We start from the raw sequence: 19,694 nt of genomic DNA on the forward strand, positions 1-19,694 counted from the left end.
ACATGAGGAACAGCGTCCCCTCCAGAATCCCTGTGCTGAAGCATCAGTGGGACTGAGTCTCGGAGACTCCCCAACTGTAAACACGCTTCTTTGTTACGTTCACCGGCCGTCCCTCTCACCTCGGCTCTCTGGTTTCCCAGCCTTCCCTCGAATCTTAGCCAAGATCCTGCCTCCTCCTGACAAGAATGGATGCTGAGGGAAGGGAGCAGAACCAGGAGATCATGGTACACGGCAACAAGACTATAGGACGATCACTTCTGATGGACGTGGCTCTCTTCAACAATTAAGTGATTCAGACCAATTCCAATAGACTTTGGGACAGAGACAGCCATCTGCACCCAGAGAGGACTGTGGGAACTGAGGGTGGATCATAAAATAGCATTCTCATGTTGTTTGCTTGTATTTTGCTTTATTAGTTTTTTTCCTTTTTGATCTGATTTTTCTTGTGCAGCAAGTTAACTGTATATGTTTACATCTACTATATTTAACATATATTTTAACATATATAACATATATTGGATTGCCTGCCAGATAGGGGAGGTGGGGGGAGGGAGGGGAAAATTTGGAACACGAGGCTATGCAAGGGTCAGTGTTGACAAATTACCCATGCAGATGTTTTGTAAATAAAGTTTTAATTAAAAAAAACAAAATCCTACCTCCTACAAGTCTTTCTTCGCCCTCCTACTATTGGGGCTTCCAGTGTAGCCGTCTCTGTCTTGAATGACCCTGGTTGTCTGCATGTTCTGTCCCGTTATCTTGAGCAACTTGAGGGCAGGGCCCATGTTTCTGCCTTTTTTGTGGGCCCCGTGTTTTGCCCAGAGCCAGGCACCCACACGGGCGGGCACTAAATCAATGCCGGCTAACCCAGTCCCATAAATTCCCAAAACTCGTCCTAGCCCAGCCAAGCCAACTAGACTAACGTGAAGCATCCCTGACCCACATCATCAAGAGGGAGGAAGGGAAACGGCTCCAGCCCCATAACCCGCATCCCAGACTCACTGGCTCTCTCCTGCCTCTCTCCTCCCAGAGGGCTGCACCAATCTGAGCTACCAAGGAACCAGGACCTGGACGTGGGCCCTCGCTCTGCCGCCATCAGCGGCGTCTCCCTCCGGAGCGACAGCTGCCGAGAACCCGCCTGTCCCCGGGCCCCAGCGCCACGTGTGCCCTCAGCCAGGCCGGGACCAGGGACGAGCAGGGCAGCCAAGACGCGAGCATTAGCATAAAAATACTTTATTAGCTGAAAATAGCGAGGTTTTCGTTGGTAATGAGCAAATATGGCACAATTAAAATAGAGACAATGTGTTAAAAACCATTCCTATTTAGGTTCCCAGACCCTGGACAGTCTTTGGTGTCTAAGCCAGATCTTTCAGAGACCCCGGCCAAAGCACCGGCCGCAGCTGTGGTCAAGCCCCAGCCGCTGGCCCTTCCCCAGTCATGGGGCAACCTCACCAGGCCGGGTCGTCTCCCCTGAAGAAAACCCTTGTTGCCACTGGCTGTTAGCAGGGGCTCTGGGGTACACAGTAGAAGCGGTGTCAGGTATAACTGCTATTCCCCAAAATGGGGGGAACATCAGTTGACCCCAGAAGGGGAACAGATACGGCATAGATTGAGAAGTTTCTCTTCCTCGGATTTAAAAATCACTTTTCTTTCTGAGTGCAGATTTAAAAAGCTTTAAGCATTACGTTCCTGAAATTTCCTATGAAAATGACATTTATAACCCTGAACATGGAAATAAAACAGATAATATCCTATCTGGTTCCCAAGGTGCACCTTACTAGGACTGAACTAATTAAACTTACGTCTTGAGTTTTATTCCAAACTAAGATTTTATGGACTTGAAATTATTAAAAAATCAATTATCTGATCTTGTTGTACAAATTCACTGTGGGACGGCAGGAAAGCCCTGCTGCGGACAGGGTGGCCCGTGAGGGACGCCAGCCACCTCCATTTCCACCTAATTGCTCCTGGGGAGGGGCTTTCTGGTCTGGATTAGCCCTACCTCCACATAAAAGCCTTGCAGGCCCTGGTTCTGTCTGTGGGACGCCCACCGTGGGTCCCTGTCCTTCTTTCCTATAAGAAAAGGCGACCCGCCAGCACAGAGCCTTCCTGGACAATTCACAGATCGGTCCAAATTCCTACATCATATGTCGGATGCAAAATTAAAAATATCGGATTATCCTAGATTTCTTCCTCTGGGTAAAATAAAGTATTTCCTAAAGTCTTCCACGTTAGCGACACCAGGACTGGCTGTAGAGTTTCCTATGAGTCAGAGCAGCTTTCCTTCGCTGCGGCGGGACCCCTGCCCTCATCCCAAGGGAAGGCGGGGCCCCTCTCCACGGCCTTCCCCATGGCGGAGCTGCTCCGTCTTCTACTAGCTCAGGCTCTTTTCAAGTTGAGCGACCGCCTGCTTCAGGTCCTCCACTGCAAGGTCCACCTCTTCCTTGGTGGTGGTCCGGCCCACGCTGAGCCGGACGGCATTGCGGGCCACGGCGGGGGCGATGCCGCAGCTCAGCAGGATGGGCGACGGGCTGGAAAGGAGAGCCAGGGCCGTGAGCCGTTTGCCGAGGAAGTACCCGCCCGAGGGAGAAAGGGCCTTTCTGCCCACTGGCCTCCGAGGCTGGATGCTCACGGGACTCCTCTGATCACTAACGGCAGAGCCTTCCCAGGAGGTCCCTACTCCTAGCGGTGGCCACAGGGCCAGCCAAGGAGGGGACTGAGCAGTCACTCTCAGCCCGGCCTGAGAAGGAGCTGGACATTGCTACCGCCCCTCGGCCTCCCTCCGGAGCAGAAGAGTGAGGGGCCCCAGCTGCTCGTCCTCTTCCCTTGGGGGGGAATCATTTCACATTGCGCTCATTCACCCAAAGTGTGGAGAAATCCCACCTAAATCTGATGGCCCTCATAGCCTTGGCCTGGCTGGGCCAGGGGAGAACCCCTGAGTGCCTGGTGTGGCCTATTACACAATACTCCCTCAGGGACCTGGGGGGCAGCAGCCAGCCCCGAGGCAGAGGGACCTCCCAGGAAAGGCGCCTCCCACTGGGCCTTCCAGGGCTCCCACAGGCCATCCCCAAGGATGCGGCTCCAAGGCCCAAATCTGCCCAAGCAGTCAGTGCCGGGGGTTTCCGGACCGCCCGGGGAAGCGTGGGACCCCAGCGCCCTTTTCCATGTTAGGAAAGGCCGTCCCAGCGACTCTCCTCCCTCCCCCACGCTGCCGTGTCTCCCACCTTCTCCAAGTCAGAAAACTTCTCCTGAAAGAAAATACTCACAGGTCGCCCTGGTGACAAGCGGCCCCCACGCTGGCCAGGAGCGTCCTGCAGTGAGACAGCACCAGCCGGCCTGTGCAGACAGAGACACAGACACAGACACACAGAGACAGACACAGACAGACAGACACACAGACATGGCCAATTTGGGATTGGAAGGCTGCCTCCCTGGGACAAGAAAGGGACCCTCTCTGCTATGGAACGAGCTCTTCTTCCATCCCAAAGCCCCCTCGCCTTTTTCCTTCTCATGAGCTAGTAGCCCCCACCTTCCCACCCCAGGATCTCCTGTGCCCCAGCCTGGACCCTTCTGGTCCCCCCCTCCCCTCCTGGGAAGGGGCTTTTCTCAAAGGGTGACCAAAATCACGTCAGCCTTGGTCTCCAGGAAGCCACAGGCTTTTCAGGCACAATTCATTTGAGAGTCACAAGAACACAGGGTTTTTGACTCTAGCTCGAAACCTGTTTTTGGCTGGATTCGGTCAGAGCTGCTCTGGGGGGCTGAGAGGGAGCAGGAGGATCCCCGTGTCTGGGAGAGAGAGTTCATCTAAATGTGTCCCCAGCAGGGCAGGACAGGGTCAGCAGGACCATTTTGTTCCCCCAAGTCCTGCTCCGTCCCCTACCAGCTGCTAAGGAAAGGGGGGTCCTGACTGAGCAACGAGGGGCTAGGGCTGGGGCCAGAGTGGGGTGCCAGGGTCACCTTTCAGCTGCGGGCCGCTGATGGAGAAATTACAGGTGTTGGCGAGACGCTCAGAGCCTGGGAACAGACTGTTCAGGTGGATCCTCTTGTCAAACACAGCCTGGAAAGACAAGGAGGTTCAGGAAAGCTTCTCCCAGAAGCTCGCCTTCCCAGCAGACATCCACGCGTCCGGGTGAAAGAGCCCATTTACAGAGGGCAGATCGAGGGCCCGAGTGGACAGGAAGCTCCCTGGCACTTGGGGCTGCCCGCCTGCTCCGGGGCCTGGGCTCCTGCCTTTTCCCTCCTCACTGTCTGTCTCCCTCTTTGTTACTATAACGGGTTCCTTCCTGACTTTCTTGGGCTGTATTTCAAAACTCTTCAGCCCAACATGGCCTCCTCCTCGTCCCTGCTCCCTGCCCCGGGTTGCCCCCGTCCCCCGATCAGAGCTGATGCTTCTCTCCGACGGGCCCCGGACTGGCTGCTGCGGGGGCCCAAGGCCAGGCCCTACCTGCAACCTGTCCTCCAGATAATCCCGCATCTTCCTCATGTGGGCCTCATAAATGTCGCAGTTCTTATTCACCAGCTCGGCCGCCTACAAACAGAAAACATGGTCCCCAGGGCTGCCCCCTGCTCGGGCAGCGCCCGATTCTGGAACCGCACGTTATTTAAGGGGAGACACGGCGGCGATCTCTCTCTTAAAATCCAGCCAGGAAGTCGGCTTTAAAGAGCAGAGGATAAAACATAAGATACTAGTGAAGAAATCACAATTTATAAAGGAGAGAAAGAAGAAAAAGAAAGGAGGAAGAAAAGGGGAAAAAAAGAAGTGACCCTCCCTGTGGCTAATTAGATCCCAATTACTCAGCAGAACTTGCTTCAGCATCAGCCAGATAAACCCGGCCCCCCCCCCCCCCCCCCCCCCCCCCCCACCCCCCCACCCCTGGAAGAAAAGGGGAAAAAAAGAAGTGACCCTCCCTGTGGCTAATTAGATCCCAATTACTCAGCAGAACTTGCTTCAGCATCAGCCAGATAAACCCGGCCCCCCCCCATCCCCCCCCACACCCCAAACTCCATCACCAGGGTCTCTGACCCAAGTTCCTGCTCTGAGACCAGCCTCAAGCTTCCCACTGAGCCACGGGCCAAGGCTACACAGGCCTGAATTTTCTGTCCCAGAAACCCTCGCTGCATGCCCAGGGGCCTGTGTGCAAAGTTAATTTTTAATCAAGCAGCGATCAAGGCAGAGAACTGAATAATAAGGTAGAAAATGGGTTCATTTATAAAAGGCAATTTCACATCTCAGGAGTTTTCAAAGCAAGCAATGAGCCCTTCCCAGCCAAGGGAGTGCTGTGCCAGGGCACCTTGTATCCCACAGGTGCTTAATAAATGTCAGGCCACACGCTCCCTCTGTAAGCCCCCACCCCCACCCCCCCACTCTCCCAGGGTCGGCAGCACCCACACTTGGACCAACTAGAAGCTTCCCTTCTACAGACCCAGTGAATCTAGCCTGGAGGAGCCTGGAGAGCTCCGTGCCTCCCATCAGGGCTCCCAGCTGACCTAACCTAACATTTGGCCAAAGCTCCGATTGAAAACGATGCCCCGGGGCCGTGGCCCTGGTCCCAAGGCCGCGAATGCCCCGGGGCTTCCGGAGTCCTGTGGCCTGACTTCCGCTGTACCTTGGCCATTTCCATTCTAATGGTCACCAAGTCTACAGAAAATGGCATTTGCTCAATGGCGGCACCGTTTGATGCGGCCTCTCGCTTAGCGGCCTGGATCCCTATCTCTAGGCTAATTCTTTGGGGCGGCTGATGGGCTCTTGGGACAGAATTATACAGTTGTGGACATTTTGGACAAATCATCCAACGTGACCAATCAGAGTTAAAAATCGGCAGCAAGTCAAGTCCACCCAGCAAATACAGACCCTGGGCTCTCCCGGGCACATCCCCTGGGCCCTCGGACCCTCCCAACTCCTGCCTTGTGTGAAGGCTCTAAGGACCAGCGGGCAAGGAAGGGGTTTCTGGGCCCTTGCACCCGGGGGGGAGGGGGAGGAAGACTTCCTTCTCACCTTTCCGAGCCCAGCAATCATGGGGGTGTTCTCAGTCCTGAAAGAAAGGAGGTTTTCGAGATTAGATCCCCCGTGAGAAAGCAAAATGGTGCTCCCCGACCCGATGGCCTCTGGTTGTAGGAGCCAGGTCCCTTTCGGTGAAGTAGATGTAAAAATGAATTCATTTTATTCACAAGAGCTTCATGTAGTCACCCCACACAAGGCTCGCCCTGCAGCGAACATGCTGCCCTGGTAGTCTCAGGCCTTCTGTGGCTGCACGGTGAGCCCCCCTCTTCCCCCCAGACTGGTGGCCCCCTGCCGGTCACACTGGAGCACTGACTCAGGAAGACACCTGCATTTCAGTCCTTTTCTCTCTAGTCCTAGAGTGAATGGGAGTCGTTTCCCTGGTTTACGGGTCTTGGGGCAGCAAGAAACAGGTGGGGAGATGGTGGGGGAAGGGGAGGAGGGGGATGGATATAGGATGAAATAACGGTGGGAGGGGCAGGGAATCTTTCCGGCCTGGAAACAAAACCCGATTTGGTCTTTTTGTGGAAGTCGGGGGAGGAGGGGCAGGGAGAGGGTGCAGGTGAACAAGCTGGGCCCAGACCCGAGAGGGAGAAAGAAATGGGGCCTGGGTCAAACCTGGGAAATAAAATTTTAAAAATTAGCAGCCATTTATGTTCCCATCCTCCCACCTTCCCCAACTCTCATTGAAAAAAAGAAAAATAAAACCCTTTTAAATCAAGTCTGTGTTGTCAAGAAAAACCTGCTCTCTCCTTGGCTGAGTCCACTCTGAGCAGGAGGAGGGCAGCGGGCTCTGCCCCACCTGGGCTCCTCAGTCTGCTCCAGCCCCCTGTGCGGGCGTGTTCACTGACCCGCGCTTCCCGAGAGCCCCAACGGGCCCTTCCCCTGCCCCTCGGCCACCGAGACCCTCAGGGTTACCCGCCTGGAAATCTTGGGGCAACAATCAAAATCCCCGGCCACTGCCAAGAAGGGTGTGGGCCCGATGTGGGGGAGCCCGGCGACAGAAGGCTCCAGGTCCCTGGCCCTCAGGTGCCCATGGCAAGGCCGCAGAAAGCGGGGCAGCCCCAGGGAACTCCTGTACCAACATCCCACAGGCCTGCCTGGACCACCGGCGGGTGGGGGAACCCAAACCAAGGCAGGCCGGGGTAAGGGAGGGCAGCCAGAGCCCAAGTCTTCCTCCCCAGTGCCAGGAGACTTAACCCGAGGGACCGAGACACTTGACCAACCTCTCGCTGGAATGTGAGGGCTCCTAACGCTAGGACTTATGGGCCTCTCTCTGTTTGGGCTTTTTCTGTTTGGGATTAACAGTGAAAACCTGCACAGGTAAACACCTCTGAGTTCCAAGGGGGGACCCCTGAGGGAGCAAAGGGAGGAGGGTTTTGAGGCAGGACTTGCAGGACAGGAGACAGACCAGAGGCAGGGCAGATGGCAGGGTCCGAGTCCGTGGGGGGCGGGAGTGGGGTGGGGGAAGGCCCGGCCATGAAGGATCTTTTATTGGGTCCTGGAGGCCAGTGTTGGGGACCCCCGGGGTCCGGCACCTGAAGGGAGGATGCTCGGAGCGGGGAGAGGCCGGAGGCGGGCAGCAACAAGCACAAGGCCACAGGTGGAGCCCGTCCGGGGCTGCCCCCTCAGCTCTGGGCACAAGCACCCCCAAGTGGGCGCCAAGGGCCCACTGGCCCCTCCCATGAGCAGTTGGGCTCTTGGCTCCCTGGCCTTTCCCAGCCCTGTCGCAGGCCCCTTAGGAACCCAGGAGATGGCTCTTGGTCCCCCTCCCCTCCAGGCTCACAGATGCCCATGTCATTCTCCTCCAAACCCAAGCAAAAAGCAAGTGTGGCCCCTTCCCTTCCCCCAGGCCTCCTTCTGGGTCTGGTCTCTCACTTCTCTTTCCAGAGCCAGGAGCTTGGGCACCCCCCTCCCCCGGGAGCTGCTCGGTACCAAGGCTGCTGGGGCTCTGGGCCAGGAGGGAGCTAACCTTCAAGGGCAGTCAGTGTGGACTCGGTGAGAGAGCCAGGGCACCGAGGGCTCGGGGCCTTCATGGGCCCCCCGCTCGCTTCCACCGGGGCTCTCCTCGGGGCACTGGCATTTACTCCAGAAACACTCCAAGTGCCAACAATTACCCGCCATGAGCCATCCTCAACTGGTACGGGAACTCCTCAACCACCCAACGACCCGCAGAAAGAAACTGTGCCCACCTTGGACCCAACGGTGCCCACCTTGGACCAGCAGGGCCCACACTGGCTCTGTATCCCACGGAAACCACAGCTCCAAAGAAGATGCTGGTAAAAGCCCCATGGGGAAGCCCAGGAGCCCATGGCCAAGCTGCCTTCCGAGGCCCCAGGTGGTCTGTCTGGGGTGGGGAGGTCCTCAGGGAGTCCGATGGGGAATAGGGGAGGGAGTGACTCTAATTCTAACTAAGAGCGTCGGCGGAACAAAAACGATGAGAAGAGCCGGGGCCAGAGCAGGGCAGGGCTTGGCCATTTGCGTCTCAGAATACAAACCGTGCCAAAGGGAGATGGGTCCTCCTCCTCGGTGCTGGCTCATATCGGGCCACGCTCACAAGAATGAGAAAGGCGGCCCTGATTCACTCCGGCAGCGCCTGGCCCTCACAGCAATCACCTCGGGCCTTGGGTCCCCGTTTCCCCAGGGAAGCAGAAATGGCAAACTGAGACGGTTAGAGGACCCTCCCCCAGAGGCCGCGGGCCACTTCCCGCCTCACCCTGGTCGGAAGTTCCCCTCCTGGCCGCCTCCAAACAGCATGGGGTTCAGCGGGGTGACGACGCCCAGGCCGCGCACATAGAGCGCTCCGATCCGGGGCCCGTAGAACTGGGAAGAAAAGGCAGAACCGAGTCACCGAGGCGCCTGCGCTCCCATGTTCCCCTCAGGGCGTCTCTGTGCTACACAATGGCCCCAAATCGGGGTCCCAGCCATCCAGGTGCCCGCGCTCCCTGTCCCTCATCCCCCAAGGATGTCTCCCTGCAACAGGGCGGCCCGAGATCAGGGTCCAGGCGCTGCAACGTCCCCCCAGGACGCCTCAGTCCAGAGATCAGGGTCCCAGCTCCCGCGGCCTCATGAGCTTGGGCCAAGGGTTTGGCGCAGGGAGGCCACGCTGGCTCTGTTTCACCCCTGATGTCCCCACTCCCCAAAGTGGAGCTGTCACTCACTCCCCGACTGCTGACTTCTTCAAAAGAACTTTCAATGGTGGGAAATTCTCTTGGGGGAGATTTGATTCAAATCTTGGGGGGTTTGAATCTCCCTCATGTGGAAACCTTGGTCACTAGGGTGGGGATGATGGGATGGGGGAGCACTAAAAGGGGAGAGCCGGGGGTGATCTGACCCCTCCCCCTGCATCACGGCAGGGCCCGTGCCAAGGCTTCAGATGCCCCTGGAGATGGGGAATCCCACTGACCCAGATCCCACCGGGAGGGCAGCCCCCAGAAGACAAGAGAACTGCAAGGACTTCCATCCTGAAGATACAAAGGGAACCCATTCACGGGCACAAAAGGGGCACCGACTGTGCTTCTCTCTCTCTGCCATAGGCAACAATCTTTGGGTCGGAAAGGGGAGGGCCCACATGGCCAGCGAGTTGGTGGTGCTTCCCGGGATGAATCCAAGTCACCGTGCCTGGCTGACCTCCGGCCTGGCGCTCGGAGCGGGCAGACGTGTTGGGAAGCCCCACATGTAGCCTGGGGAAGCTCGGGGAAAACGGAGGGGCCGAAGGGTCGGGGAAGGGCAAGGGGGCCCCCAGATGGAAGGGACGGTTGGCAGGGCCCGGGCAGGGGACGGGACTCCATCTCAGGGTGGACTTAACTCATCTTCTTTTCCGCAGTTAGGAGACCCGGCGCTCGGGGGAGTGTCACATGCACAGAGTTCAGCCATGTTTAACCAAAGCACTCAACAAGGTCATGGATGCGCGGAGGGGATGAAGCGGGGCAGCCCTGACAGCATTAAGTGCAGTCACAGCTTGAAGATCTTGGTGGGGGAAGGGGGGGACCCAGGGGTCTGCAGTTGGTGCTGGGGGTGTCCGAACACAAGCACAGTGGACAGTGTAAAAGATCCGGGGCTGGTCTCAGAGCCAGGAAGGTGCCCGTGAGAGACTGGCCCGGCCCAAGTTCTCCTTCCGTGAAATAGGTCCATTAGCCCCTGTAGCCCCCGCCTCACGGGGAGGCGGGGAGTTTCAGACTCTCGGTGTCCTGCCCATTGCTTCCTTAGCCTGCCTTTCACCCCGATCCAAAGGAGAGCTTCTGGAAGGCTTAGATCCCTGAGAATCCAAGGCTAGCCCTCAGAAAGTATCACATCCCCCCCCCCCCCCCAAGTGATGGGGAAGTTTTACATTCGTGTCCTTGCACCATTACCACAAGCCCTTCCATGTTCCTCACTGAGTGGGGAAGCCACAATGATAGCCCCTGCCCTCCAGAGCCATAACTGTGGGGACCGCCCCAGGCTGCCGGGGGACTCCAATGGGTACAAGGCACCTCACAAACTTGCGGGGCTCCACCAAGGGCGCTTGCTCTATATTCTTGCACCCCCATCCCACCCCGGGGCCTGACGCTTTTGTCTCCCCTAAGCCTAAGGACGGGGCCTGTATCCCGGTGCCACGAGGGGGGGGGGGCGCCCAAATTCTCTCCTTTCTGGGGGGACCCTAGGGTTCTCCTACTGAGAATCAGCTCCCGCTCTGATGGGCCATAGAACAGCCAACCATGATCAGACAGGAAGACACGAACAACCTTCAGTGTGGATCCCCTTCCCACTTTCCACACAAAAGGTGATAAAGAACAAGGTGTTCTCCAGCACGATGACTTTGCCATCGGGGGGCAGAGAACCATCTGTCTCTCCAGAATGTATTAAGAAGTGACCGTGTGAGGACGTGGCAAAGGGAGTGGCGTGGAGCCTTCCTTACCTTGTGGCCCACGATGGTTAGATAATCCACCCCCAAGTCCTGCACGTCCACGCGCCTCTTCCCCAAAGCCTGGGCCGCATCCGTGTGCACAAGAACAGCCGGCAGCCCGGAGGCCGCCCGAGTCTGGTTCAGGGCTTTGATCCGGCGGCTGATTTCAGAGATGGGCTAGAACGGAAAACAAAGGAGGCTTGGACCTCAGGTGGCTCTGATCTCGTAAGGGAGCGTGAAAGCAAACAGACACAGGACACTGGAACCAGTGGGCACCCATCACTGGGCAAAAACCACGGGGAAAACCAGGAGACAGACCGGCAGAAACTAGGTGCAGGCCACCATCTCCCACCACATACGTACACACATGCCAAATGATCACATCACAAACAAATTAGGGCCCCATGTGAGTCCTGAAGAAACGTGTAATTTTAAAAATACAAAATAAAATGTACTAAAGCCAAAAGAAAATAAAAAAATAAATAAATTAGAGAAGAAAGAAGAAATTAATATTTGGACTATTTGGGGAGTAAGAGTTCACAACCAGACAAGTGAGAGAGAGTACCTCGGAATGAGGATTAAAGTAGGAGAAAATGCAAAATCTGAAATGCATAAGATTTAAAAGGTCTTGTTCAAACAAAACCAAGGCAGTAGAATTAGGAGGAAACCATTATCTGGGGAAAAGAGTCTTTCCAGTCAATTTCTCCGATAAAGGTAGCTCTAAGATTAGGGCAGCAAGGTGGCCCAGTGGATAGAGCGCTGGGCCCAAAGTCAGGAAGAACCGAGTTCAAATGTGACCTCAAACTTAACCTGTTTGTCTCAGTTTCCTCTTCTGTAAAATGGGGATCAGGATCGTTGTGAGGAACAAGTGAGATTCTAACTGTAAAGCACTTGGCGCAGTGCCTGGCACACGGTAAATACTTAATAAACATTAGTTATCATTGCTCTAGAAGAACCTAAATTTACAAGAGCCAATAAGAGCCATTACCCAATAGAGAAATGGCCAAAGGCCTGTCACAAAAATTTGAGAAATCTTTACCAAAGCAACTCGGAGGCTCCACTTCACACCTTCAGATCGATAAAGTTGACTAAAAAAAGGAAAATGGCCAAAGTAGCAGAGTCTGGCGCATGAATGCGCTTTTGGGGAAGCTGGGAAAGGCTCCATTCAGTCAGTCAGTCAGGACCTACTGTGTGCCCGGCACCATAAAGCTATTTGGAACTATACCCAAAGTGTGACGAAACCGAGCACACCCTTGCAGCTGGAGATACCAGTCCTAGCTTTATTCCCCAAAAGATCTAAGAGGAGGAGGGCCAACAGACACAAAAATGCCCACAGACATGGTGGCGGTGGCAAAGGCCTGGAAACGGAGGGCTGCCCACCCCTGGGGAATGGCTACGAGGGAAAACGAGCTCACTACAAAAGCTGAGGAAGGCATGGGTGTCCCAAGGGCCGAGCTCATTGCAAAGACACAGAGCCTGGAAGGGAGCTGCACGGGGACGCCTCCTGCAGAGCAGTCTCGCCCTCATGAACCTTTCCTGCTTACCATGATAACTCCGGTCTCATTGTTGGCCAGCATGATGGTCACCAGACGCGTGGTGGGTCTGACAGCCGCAAGGACATCGTCGGCTTCTGCCTGGCCGCTCAGCTTAGACACGGGGACAAAGGAGACTTCTGCAGCGAGGGAACACGAGGGCCCAGGTTAGCGGCCTGACCCTGTCTCGGGCCTGCACATGCTACTTACCTGTCCTCGCCCATGGCCCACCACATGCAGTGTGAGCTCTTCCATGTCCAGCCGGGTCCAGCCGTGGCCACGGGGCCGGCCTCTCTAGCCTCCTCCTGCCTGCCTGGCCTCCTGCCACACCCAGGGGCTCCAATGCTCTGTGCTTTGCAACCTGGGCCTTTGCTGCCCTGCCCCCCAGCTCCTGCCTCTTCCTTCCTGTATCTCCCACACTGTGAAAGCTGACTTCCCCTCTTAGTACCGAGGGGGGCCCTGAGATCTCCTGGTACTGGGCATGTAGTTTCTAAAATGGCTGACCCTACTCTTTGCTATTGTGGGATCTTTGCTTCCTCAGTTTCCTCACTTGTAATGAGGGGGTTGGACCCAGTGGTCTTCAACATCCCTTGTAGCTCAAAAAAAAAAAGGCCATGTAAGCACCTACTATGTGCCAGGGCATGGTCTCCCATGAGAGCGGAGGCTTCTTGTGTAAACTCCAAACTCCCCCCGTACCCATCACGGAACACATTTGTTAAGTGTTTAGTGGATGAATGAATGAATGAACGAATGAATGAAGCACTTCACAAGGACATCAAGTTTCATTCCATGAAGGCCCAATGGAAGGTGCCAAATGCTGCCCAGGAGGGGGCACACAAGGGATGTCTGATCAGCGCTGGATCAGCTTAAATCCCAGCTTGGACTTCACACTTGAGAATCAAATAAAAAAAAATCTCACTATTTGTAAGCTGTGAAGGACCAAATGCAAGTGGGATTCCATCCACCTTGTGGATGGAGGAGCTGAGAAAGCTTGATCTAGTCAACGAGTGGAATTATGGGAAACAAAAGTAAATCCAACTATATTGAAATAATTTTCACAGACCAGAAAGTAAGGCACCCATAACACAAAGGAAGGAAAAGGCTGGGCAAAGGCTCTCCCTGTAACTATTTCTGGTTGGTCTGGGCCAGACTCCCATCATTACTTGGGCCGGCTCTCCCTCCTTCCAAACAAGCCATCCATCAGAAAGCCTTCATTAAGTGTCTGCTAGGGGCCGAGCACAGGGCTGGGCCCTGGGGGCTCCAAGGTCCTTCCAGAAGCTGCCGTATCCAAAGGGATGCCACAGACACAAGCAGATCGGAACCAAGTCAATGCAAAGCAAATCTGGGGGGAAGGGGAGGAAAACGGGGCGTGCCTGCAGAAGGAAATGAGGGGTTATGAGAGATGGGGAAGGAGGAACCTGTTCAAAGTCATGGAGAGAACCAGAGAGTGAGGGGTCAGGAGGGTGTGCGAAGAGTGCTGGAAGGGGGGCTGCGCAACGCCAAGGGGGAGTGACCTTGGGGGAGCCACTGAAGCTTCTGGGAGGGGAGCATGTGGAGGTGGCGCCTGGGCCCGGGACAGTCCCTTTGGCAATAGGCCTGAGTAGGGGATCTCTGCTTGCACTCACCGGCCATGCCCTCTTTCTCCAGCTGCTCCAGGGGCAGGCGGATCGAGTCATGCTCCACAGTACACGTGATGAAGTGGGGCTTGGCCCTGCTGACCAGGCCGGCCTGCTGCTCGGCCAGCCAGGCCCCTTTGGACCGCTGGCTTTCTTGGAACAGCTTCATGGTGGAGTGGATCACCAAGTTGTTTGCCTGTTGGAAGCCGGGGACAAGAGGACAAATCACCGAGCTTAGTTTGCTGCTTAAAATCCCTTGGGACTCGGGGCTTAGACCTCGAAGGGGCCCTGGAGGTCACCCGGTGCCATTTGACAAGGGAGGAAACTGAGGCACGAGACCCGCCTTCCTCCTCAGACTCGGCTCTCCTGCCGAGCGGCCTCTGTTAGTTGAGCACTCGCCCACCCCTGCTTTCCTGGGTATCAAACAGCCTCTTCTGCCTCAAACCTCTCGCTGTCCCATAAAGCCCAGGCTTCCCACGGGAGGCGGGGTTTTATGATTTAAGCCCTTACGCGAGTGGAAGCTCCATGAGGTCGGGAACTTTCTCATAGACAGCTACCACAGCACTGGACAGGGGGTATACACTAGGTGCTTAATAAATGGCTGCTAAATTAAGTGCCCTTAACAGCACTTCTCTCTCAGGAGAGGGAGGCTACGTTTAAAGCCCTTACCTCTGTTCCCCCTGAAGTGAAGATTATATCCTGAGATTTTCCACCAACCATCTTTGCCAAGTTTTCTCGGGCTACATTGATCATATCCTTGGCTTTTCTGCCTTCAAAAAAAAAAAATAATAAATCGACCACAATTGCCGTAAGAAGCCAGATCAGCTGTGCTTAAAGGCCTCCTCGGAGGCAGAACCAGTGGGCTCGGGCCCAGGTGGCCAGAAGCTGCTGGCCCTCAAGGTGAGTGGGCAGCCCACCCTGGCCTGGGCACCTCCATACCAAGAGGAGGTGTCCGAAGGCCGGAGCTGGATCTCCCTCAGTGGTGGGGGTGAAAAGCCAGGGGAGGGCAAGGGGTTCTGGGCCCATGTCCGGCCAGGGGCCGCCAGGCTCCTCTGGTCAGTGTGTGCAGAATTAGAGACAAGGCCTTCCATGTAGCCAAGAGCAACTGGAGGCCAGAGCCCTGATGTTGGAAAGATTCCTTTCTAGATTCCCACCCCCTCCTATTCAATAATGTAAATTACCCTTTGACTCACAAATCCTGGTCCCTTTGAATTCCAATAGAAGATCCGGACCTGTCCCAGCCCCACCCGGATCTGAGCCAACTTTGGGGCTGCACCCCAAAGCCCCTCGAGCTAAGTCTGCTATTATAAAAGGGAGATGCTGGGACCTCCTCTTTGCAGAGATTCCAAATATGCCAGCCATGTGAGGACCCTCTGTCTACTGGCCCCTCTGTCGGGTGTCCTCCTTATCTCTACCTTCACCTTTCTCCTACTTCTAAACTCAGTAATAAACCTCTTTTATCAATCTAGCTCTTGGGCTAATAAATGCTTTTATTGGGGACTTGTGCTGCTACTAGACCTCATTTACCACCGTATCCTTGTGCCGAATCCAAGGGGGTTGCAGGGGAGCTCCGTTTGACTCCCTGTACCCCAAACCTGCCACTAGACCTTAACTAAACCCTAATTTCATTTAGGTACCCCAAATGTAGACCTCCACAGTCCCCTCAGTCGGGCCTCCCTGCCCGGGCCGAGCCACCCCCACGCACGTGCACACATGCATGCGTGTGCACACACACACACACACACACACACACACACACACAGATGGGCTCTTGTTCCTGGGGCCATCCCACTCTAAGCAGCTCCAGAATCCCCAAAGCCCGGCACCGAGCCCGGCCCAGGAGCAGAGCTGGCCTTGGGGCCTTCCTAGGTGCTGCCGGTGTAGACCTTGAAGGCCTTTTCCAAAGGGAACTGCAGCCAGCACCCCCTGCTGCAGCTCGGTGAGGCTATTCCACGAGCAAACAGGCCAAAGTCACTGACCCCCAGTGACCATCACAGAAAAGAGAAGGCGGCTGTGTGGCAGGGAGTCCATCTTCATGCTGCTGTAAGTGGTCCAGGGGTAGACTGTCCCTGGATTTAGCCTCTCAGCCCCGGTCTGCCTCCCCGCCCAGGCAGCAGGGTCAGAGGATGTGACCTGTGTACAGCACTTTGACCTTCGGGGGCCACAAACGCTTGCTCTTGATTCTGCTTTGAAGAGCGATCCCTGTGACGCTGAGGAGTTGCTGGGCTCCAGGCCCGGCTCCACCAGTCACCCTGGGCACGCCCACTGACCATTCAAGCCTGTTTCCCGGTTGGTAAGACAGATAACCACACTTGCCAGGGCTTTCCCCATCAGGAACCAAAGAAACAGGAGCAATGGGTGGCAGGTAGTCCTGCCTTTGAGCTCCCCAAGGGAAGCCCCTTTCCCCAGGATTCAATTGCCCTGGTTAGAAATCTGGCCAAGCACAGTTCAGTGCAGGGTGAGCTCCAGCCGGTTAGAGGGCGGGGGCAAGGTCCAGGACGCCCGCTGGGGAAAGCTGCCAGATGGACTAAGGACATTAATGAATGACCAGCAGTGGGCCCTGGACTGTCCCGAGGGACCAGGAGCCAGGGGGACTGGGAGGCCCTGAAAATTCTGGGTGTTAAACAATCTCTTCCTTTAAAACAAAGGCTGGCCTGAGAAGGAATGGAGGATTTAGGGAGCAGGCCGGATTTGCGCCACAGTTTCCAAGGCTCTTCCCTCTCCTAATGCTTCTGTGATGACCAGATTCACAACAGATGAGCCGAGAGGAGACAAAGGGACGGCTAACCTAGTAATGGACGCAGAAACCCAAAGGCTTACCCAGAGTTCCATGGCTCTGCTGTGACGGGCAGTGATCAGTCACAGGCCGGCTTCAAACCTGCCTCCCGCCCTTCTAGCCACTGACTCGGGCACAAAAGGCCCGCCTGAAGCCACTGGGCCGAGACCCTGAGCTCCCTTCTCATGGAACTTCTATGATTCTAGGATCCTACACTTTCCCCTGGGACAGAGATCAAAAAAGAGAGGGGACAGCGGTTCTTTGAGGATGGCCAGGGGTGAGATCAGCATCAGTGAAGTACCCAGTGGGGACATGGTGTATCCATCCCCAGCCCAGGACTGCATGAGACAGGGAGCGTGCAAAGGACCAGAGGCTCCGAGCAGCCTGGGACCAGGCCGGGGCCGCCTCCAGACCTGCCGCCTAGGAGACCACTTGCTGCACTCACCAGCCACAAGAGGTTGGGGACCAGGAAGAAGCCTCTCCAGAAAGGGCCCCCCTTCTTGGGTTCTGTCCCTCACCTGCCAGGTAGGGGCTGCTGGGATTCCCCCAGGCTTCCTGCATGGCCTCCGTCACCACCTGCATGACCTCGGGCTCCAGAGGCGTAGTTGCATTATAATCCATGTAAACCTTCCTGGAAAACAACAAGCCGAGTTCAGGAGGAGAAACCCATGGCCCGTTATCCAGGGCAAAGAGAAGCGCGTTTAATGGGTCCGAGGCGAGCACCGGACAAAGCTCACGGGTGACTCTCCCAAACTGTGGTTTCCCTTCCTTCTAGAAGGCACCCTGACTGAAAGAGAAAGGAACTTAAGTGAGGGGGCGGGGCTGGGTCCCCTGCCCCACTCTCCTCCAGGGCATCTGGGACCAGAGGCCAGATAGAGATCGCGTGTCAAGTGTGGGTCTTTAACAGGCCTCGGTCCGATGGAATCGGTGATTAAGGCCAGATAAGAAATGGGGCAAAGAAGGGCCTTCTTTACCTCGTCCTAAAACAAATCCATCTGGGAGGGAAGACCCTCAGGTTCTGGCCCAGACAGGAAACTCACTCTGAGCTAGCAGAATGCAAAGGAGGGGGGAGGGAGAGAGAGAGGGGGGGGGAGGGAGGAAGGAGGGAGGGCTTAGAGGGAGGGAGAGAGGAAAGGAGGGAGAGGGGGAAGGGAGAGGGGAAGGAAATGGGGTAGGGAAGGAGAAAGGAGGGAAGCGGGGAGGAAAGCGCTCCGTTGGACCTGGCCCATTGGGACCTTGGCCGGGACATGGCTGACCGGGGTTGTGCTTTCTTCCCTGAGGCAATGTCATCCCCGTTCCCTTTGCACACCAGCAAGGAGCTCCCGGGAGGGTTTGTTTGCACCAGTTTCTTGCGGCGTTCCGGGAGGGTGTCAAACCCTCCCAAGCCCCGCCTGGGTCCCCGGGCCATGTACTGACCATGGTCCTGGAGAGGCCGCGGGCCTCTAGCAAGTTGGGGGGGAGAAGCTTTTAAGGGGCCTCCCAGCGCGCCGGGGCCAGGGGTGGGCTTTGGGCTCTCTCCTGATCCTCCAGCCCCGCCTCAGGCCCAGGAGCAGCCGCTGGCCCGGGGCCCGGCCTCGGTTCCCAGCGGGATCCGCGAACGGCGCGCGGGGCTGCGGGGCGAGGCCCAGACAGCGCGCTCCCGACGCCCCCGGGGCTGCCTGCTGAGGGGAGGCCCGAGGAGGCGGGGAGGGCTCGGGCCCACCCGCCCTCCGGACGCCCCTCGGCCTGTAGGAGGGCCCACTTCTGGGCAGGACTGGAACTCGGCCCCGGCGCCCCTTCTGGTCTGCCCTCTCCCCCAGGAGCGCGCCGGGAGGCGCTGGGGCGGACCCCCCGCACCAGGAGCTGCGCACCTCCCGGGCTGGGGCCGGGCACGCGCGGGTCCGAGGCTGGGCCCGGGCAGGCATCCGGACAGGGCCGGCCACGTGGCCCGGCCGCCCCGGGGGTCCCCAGGGGCTCCCCCGGAACCCCAACGGCCCCGGGCGGCCCCCAGGGCCGGCGATGGGAGGGATAGGGATGCGGCACGGCCCGTGCTCCCGGGGAGGGAGGCCCAGACCCCCCGCGCCCCTGCCCCGGCATCTCTGGCAGGTTCCCGGATCCGCGGCTGCGGGAGGCCCCCGGCCCCCCCCTCCCCCCATCTCCCCTCCCCGAGCACGGCCCCCGGCCCCCCATCCCCATCCTCCCCGAGCACGGCCCCGGCCCCCATCCCCCATCCCCCTCCCCGAGCACGGCCCCGGCCCCCCTCCCCATCCCCCGAGCACGGCCCCCGGCCCCTCCCTCCCCTGAGCACGGCCCCGGCCCCGGCCCCAGCGATCTCTCCTTCTGGCCTCGGCGCTCCGGCCTCAGAAAGCGGGGCTCCCGGCCGGGGGGCGCCGGGGGGCTGCGGGCCCGGCCCCCGCCCCCCGCGGCCGCCCCAGTCACCGTTCTCGGGGACAGGTCTCTCCGCCGCCGTTCTCCCCGGCCACAGGCGGGCTTCCCGAGCCCGTCCGCCCCGCGGGGAGCGCCGCCGCCCCCTCCATGCCGGCCCGCTGGTGCCGGGCCGGGCGCGCGCCGCCGGGGAGCCCCTCCACGCGCCCACGGCCGATCCAGCCCAGCCGGGGCTGACAGTTGGAGAGGAGGGGCGCGCCCATTGGCGGAGGGCCACCCCCGCAACCAATCACCGCACGGCTTCTTCTCCTCCCCTCCCCCCACCCTCCTTTCTCAGGGCCCACCCTCCTGGCAGCACAGAGAGGGAGGCGGGGGTGGGCGGGTACCGATAGGAGAGATGATTGGGGAGCAGCCCTTCCAGCCAATCACAGCTGTCCCGTAGACTTTTCTCCCCGCCTCCCCTCCGGACCTCGTCTGGGTTGACGTACAAAGCCACGGTCAAAGCTTGGATTGGCTGGTGACCGCC

General features: G+C 57.6%; 1 protein-coding gene across 1 annotated transcript; it reads right to left on the reverse strand.

Moving 5' to 3' along the window:
• Nucleotides 1-1,213: 1,213 nt before the first annotated feature.
• Nucleotides 1,214-19,469, reverse strand: SCLY (selenocysteine lyase). The gene is made up of 12 exons (XM_031957518.1): nt 19,223-19,469; nt 17,323-17,435; nt 14,698-14,798; nt 14,038-14,224; nt 12,425-12,552; nt 10,893-11,057; nt 8,712-8,818; nt 5,993-6,029; nt 4,442-4,525; nt 3,955-4,054; nt 3,264-3,333; nt 1,214-2,528 (listed from the first exon to the last, which is right to left on the reverse strand). The coding sequence occupies exons 1-12, from the start codon at nt 19,429-19,431 to the stop codon at nt 2,372-2,374; spliced, it is 1,458 nt and encodes a 485-aa protein (XP_031813378.1). The 5' UTR covers nt 19,432-19,469; the 3' UTR covers nt 1,214-2,371.
• Nucleotides 19,470-19,694: the final 225 nt, after the last annotated feature.

Source organism: Sarcophilus harrisii, chromosome 3 (genome assembly GCF_902635505.1).
Source record: "Sarcophilus harrisii chromosome 3, mSarHar1.11, whole genome shotgun sequence".
NCBI classification, from domain to species: domain Eukaryota; kingdom Metazoa; phylum Chordata; class Mammalia; order Dasyuromorphia; family Dasyuridae; genus Sarcophilus; species Sarcophilus harrisii.

Bases quoted from the DNA above. Each gene is read 5' to 3' on its own strand.
- SCLY (XM_031957518.1), bottom strand. From the start codon at position 19,431: ATGGGCGCGCCCCTCCTCTCCAACTGTCAGCCCCGGCTGGGCTGGATC. The intron at 14,799-17,322 runs GTGAGGGACAGA...TTTTTTTTGAAG, and splicing joins CAGCAGCCCCTACCTGGCAG to GCAGAAAAGCCAAGGATATG. The intron at 3,334-3,954 runs GTGACCCTGGCA...CTGTCTGCACAG, and splicing joins CAGCGGCCCGCAGCTGAAAG to GCCGGCTGGTGCTGTCTCAC.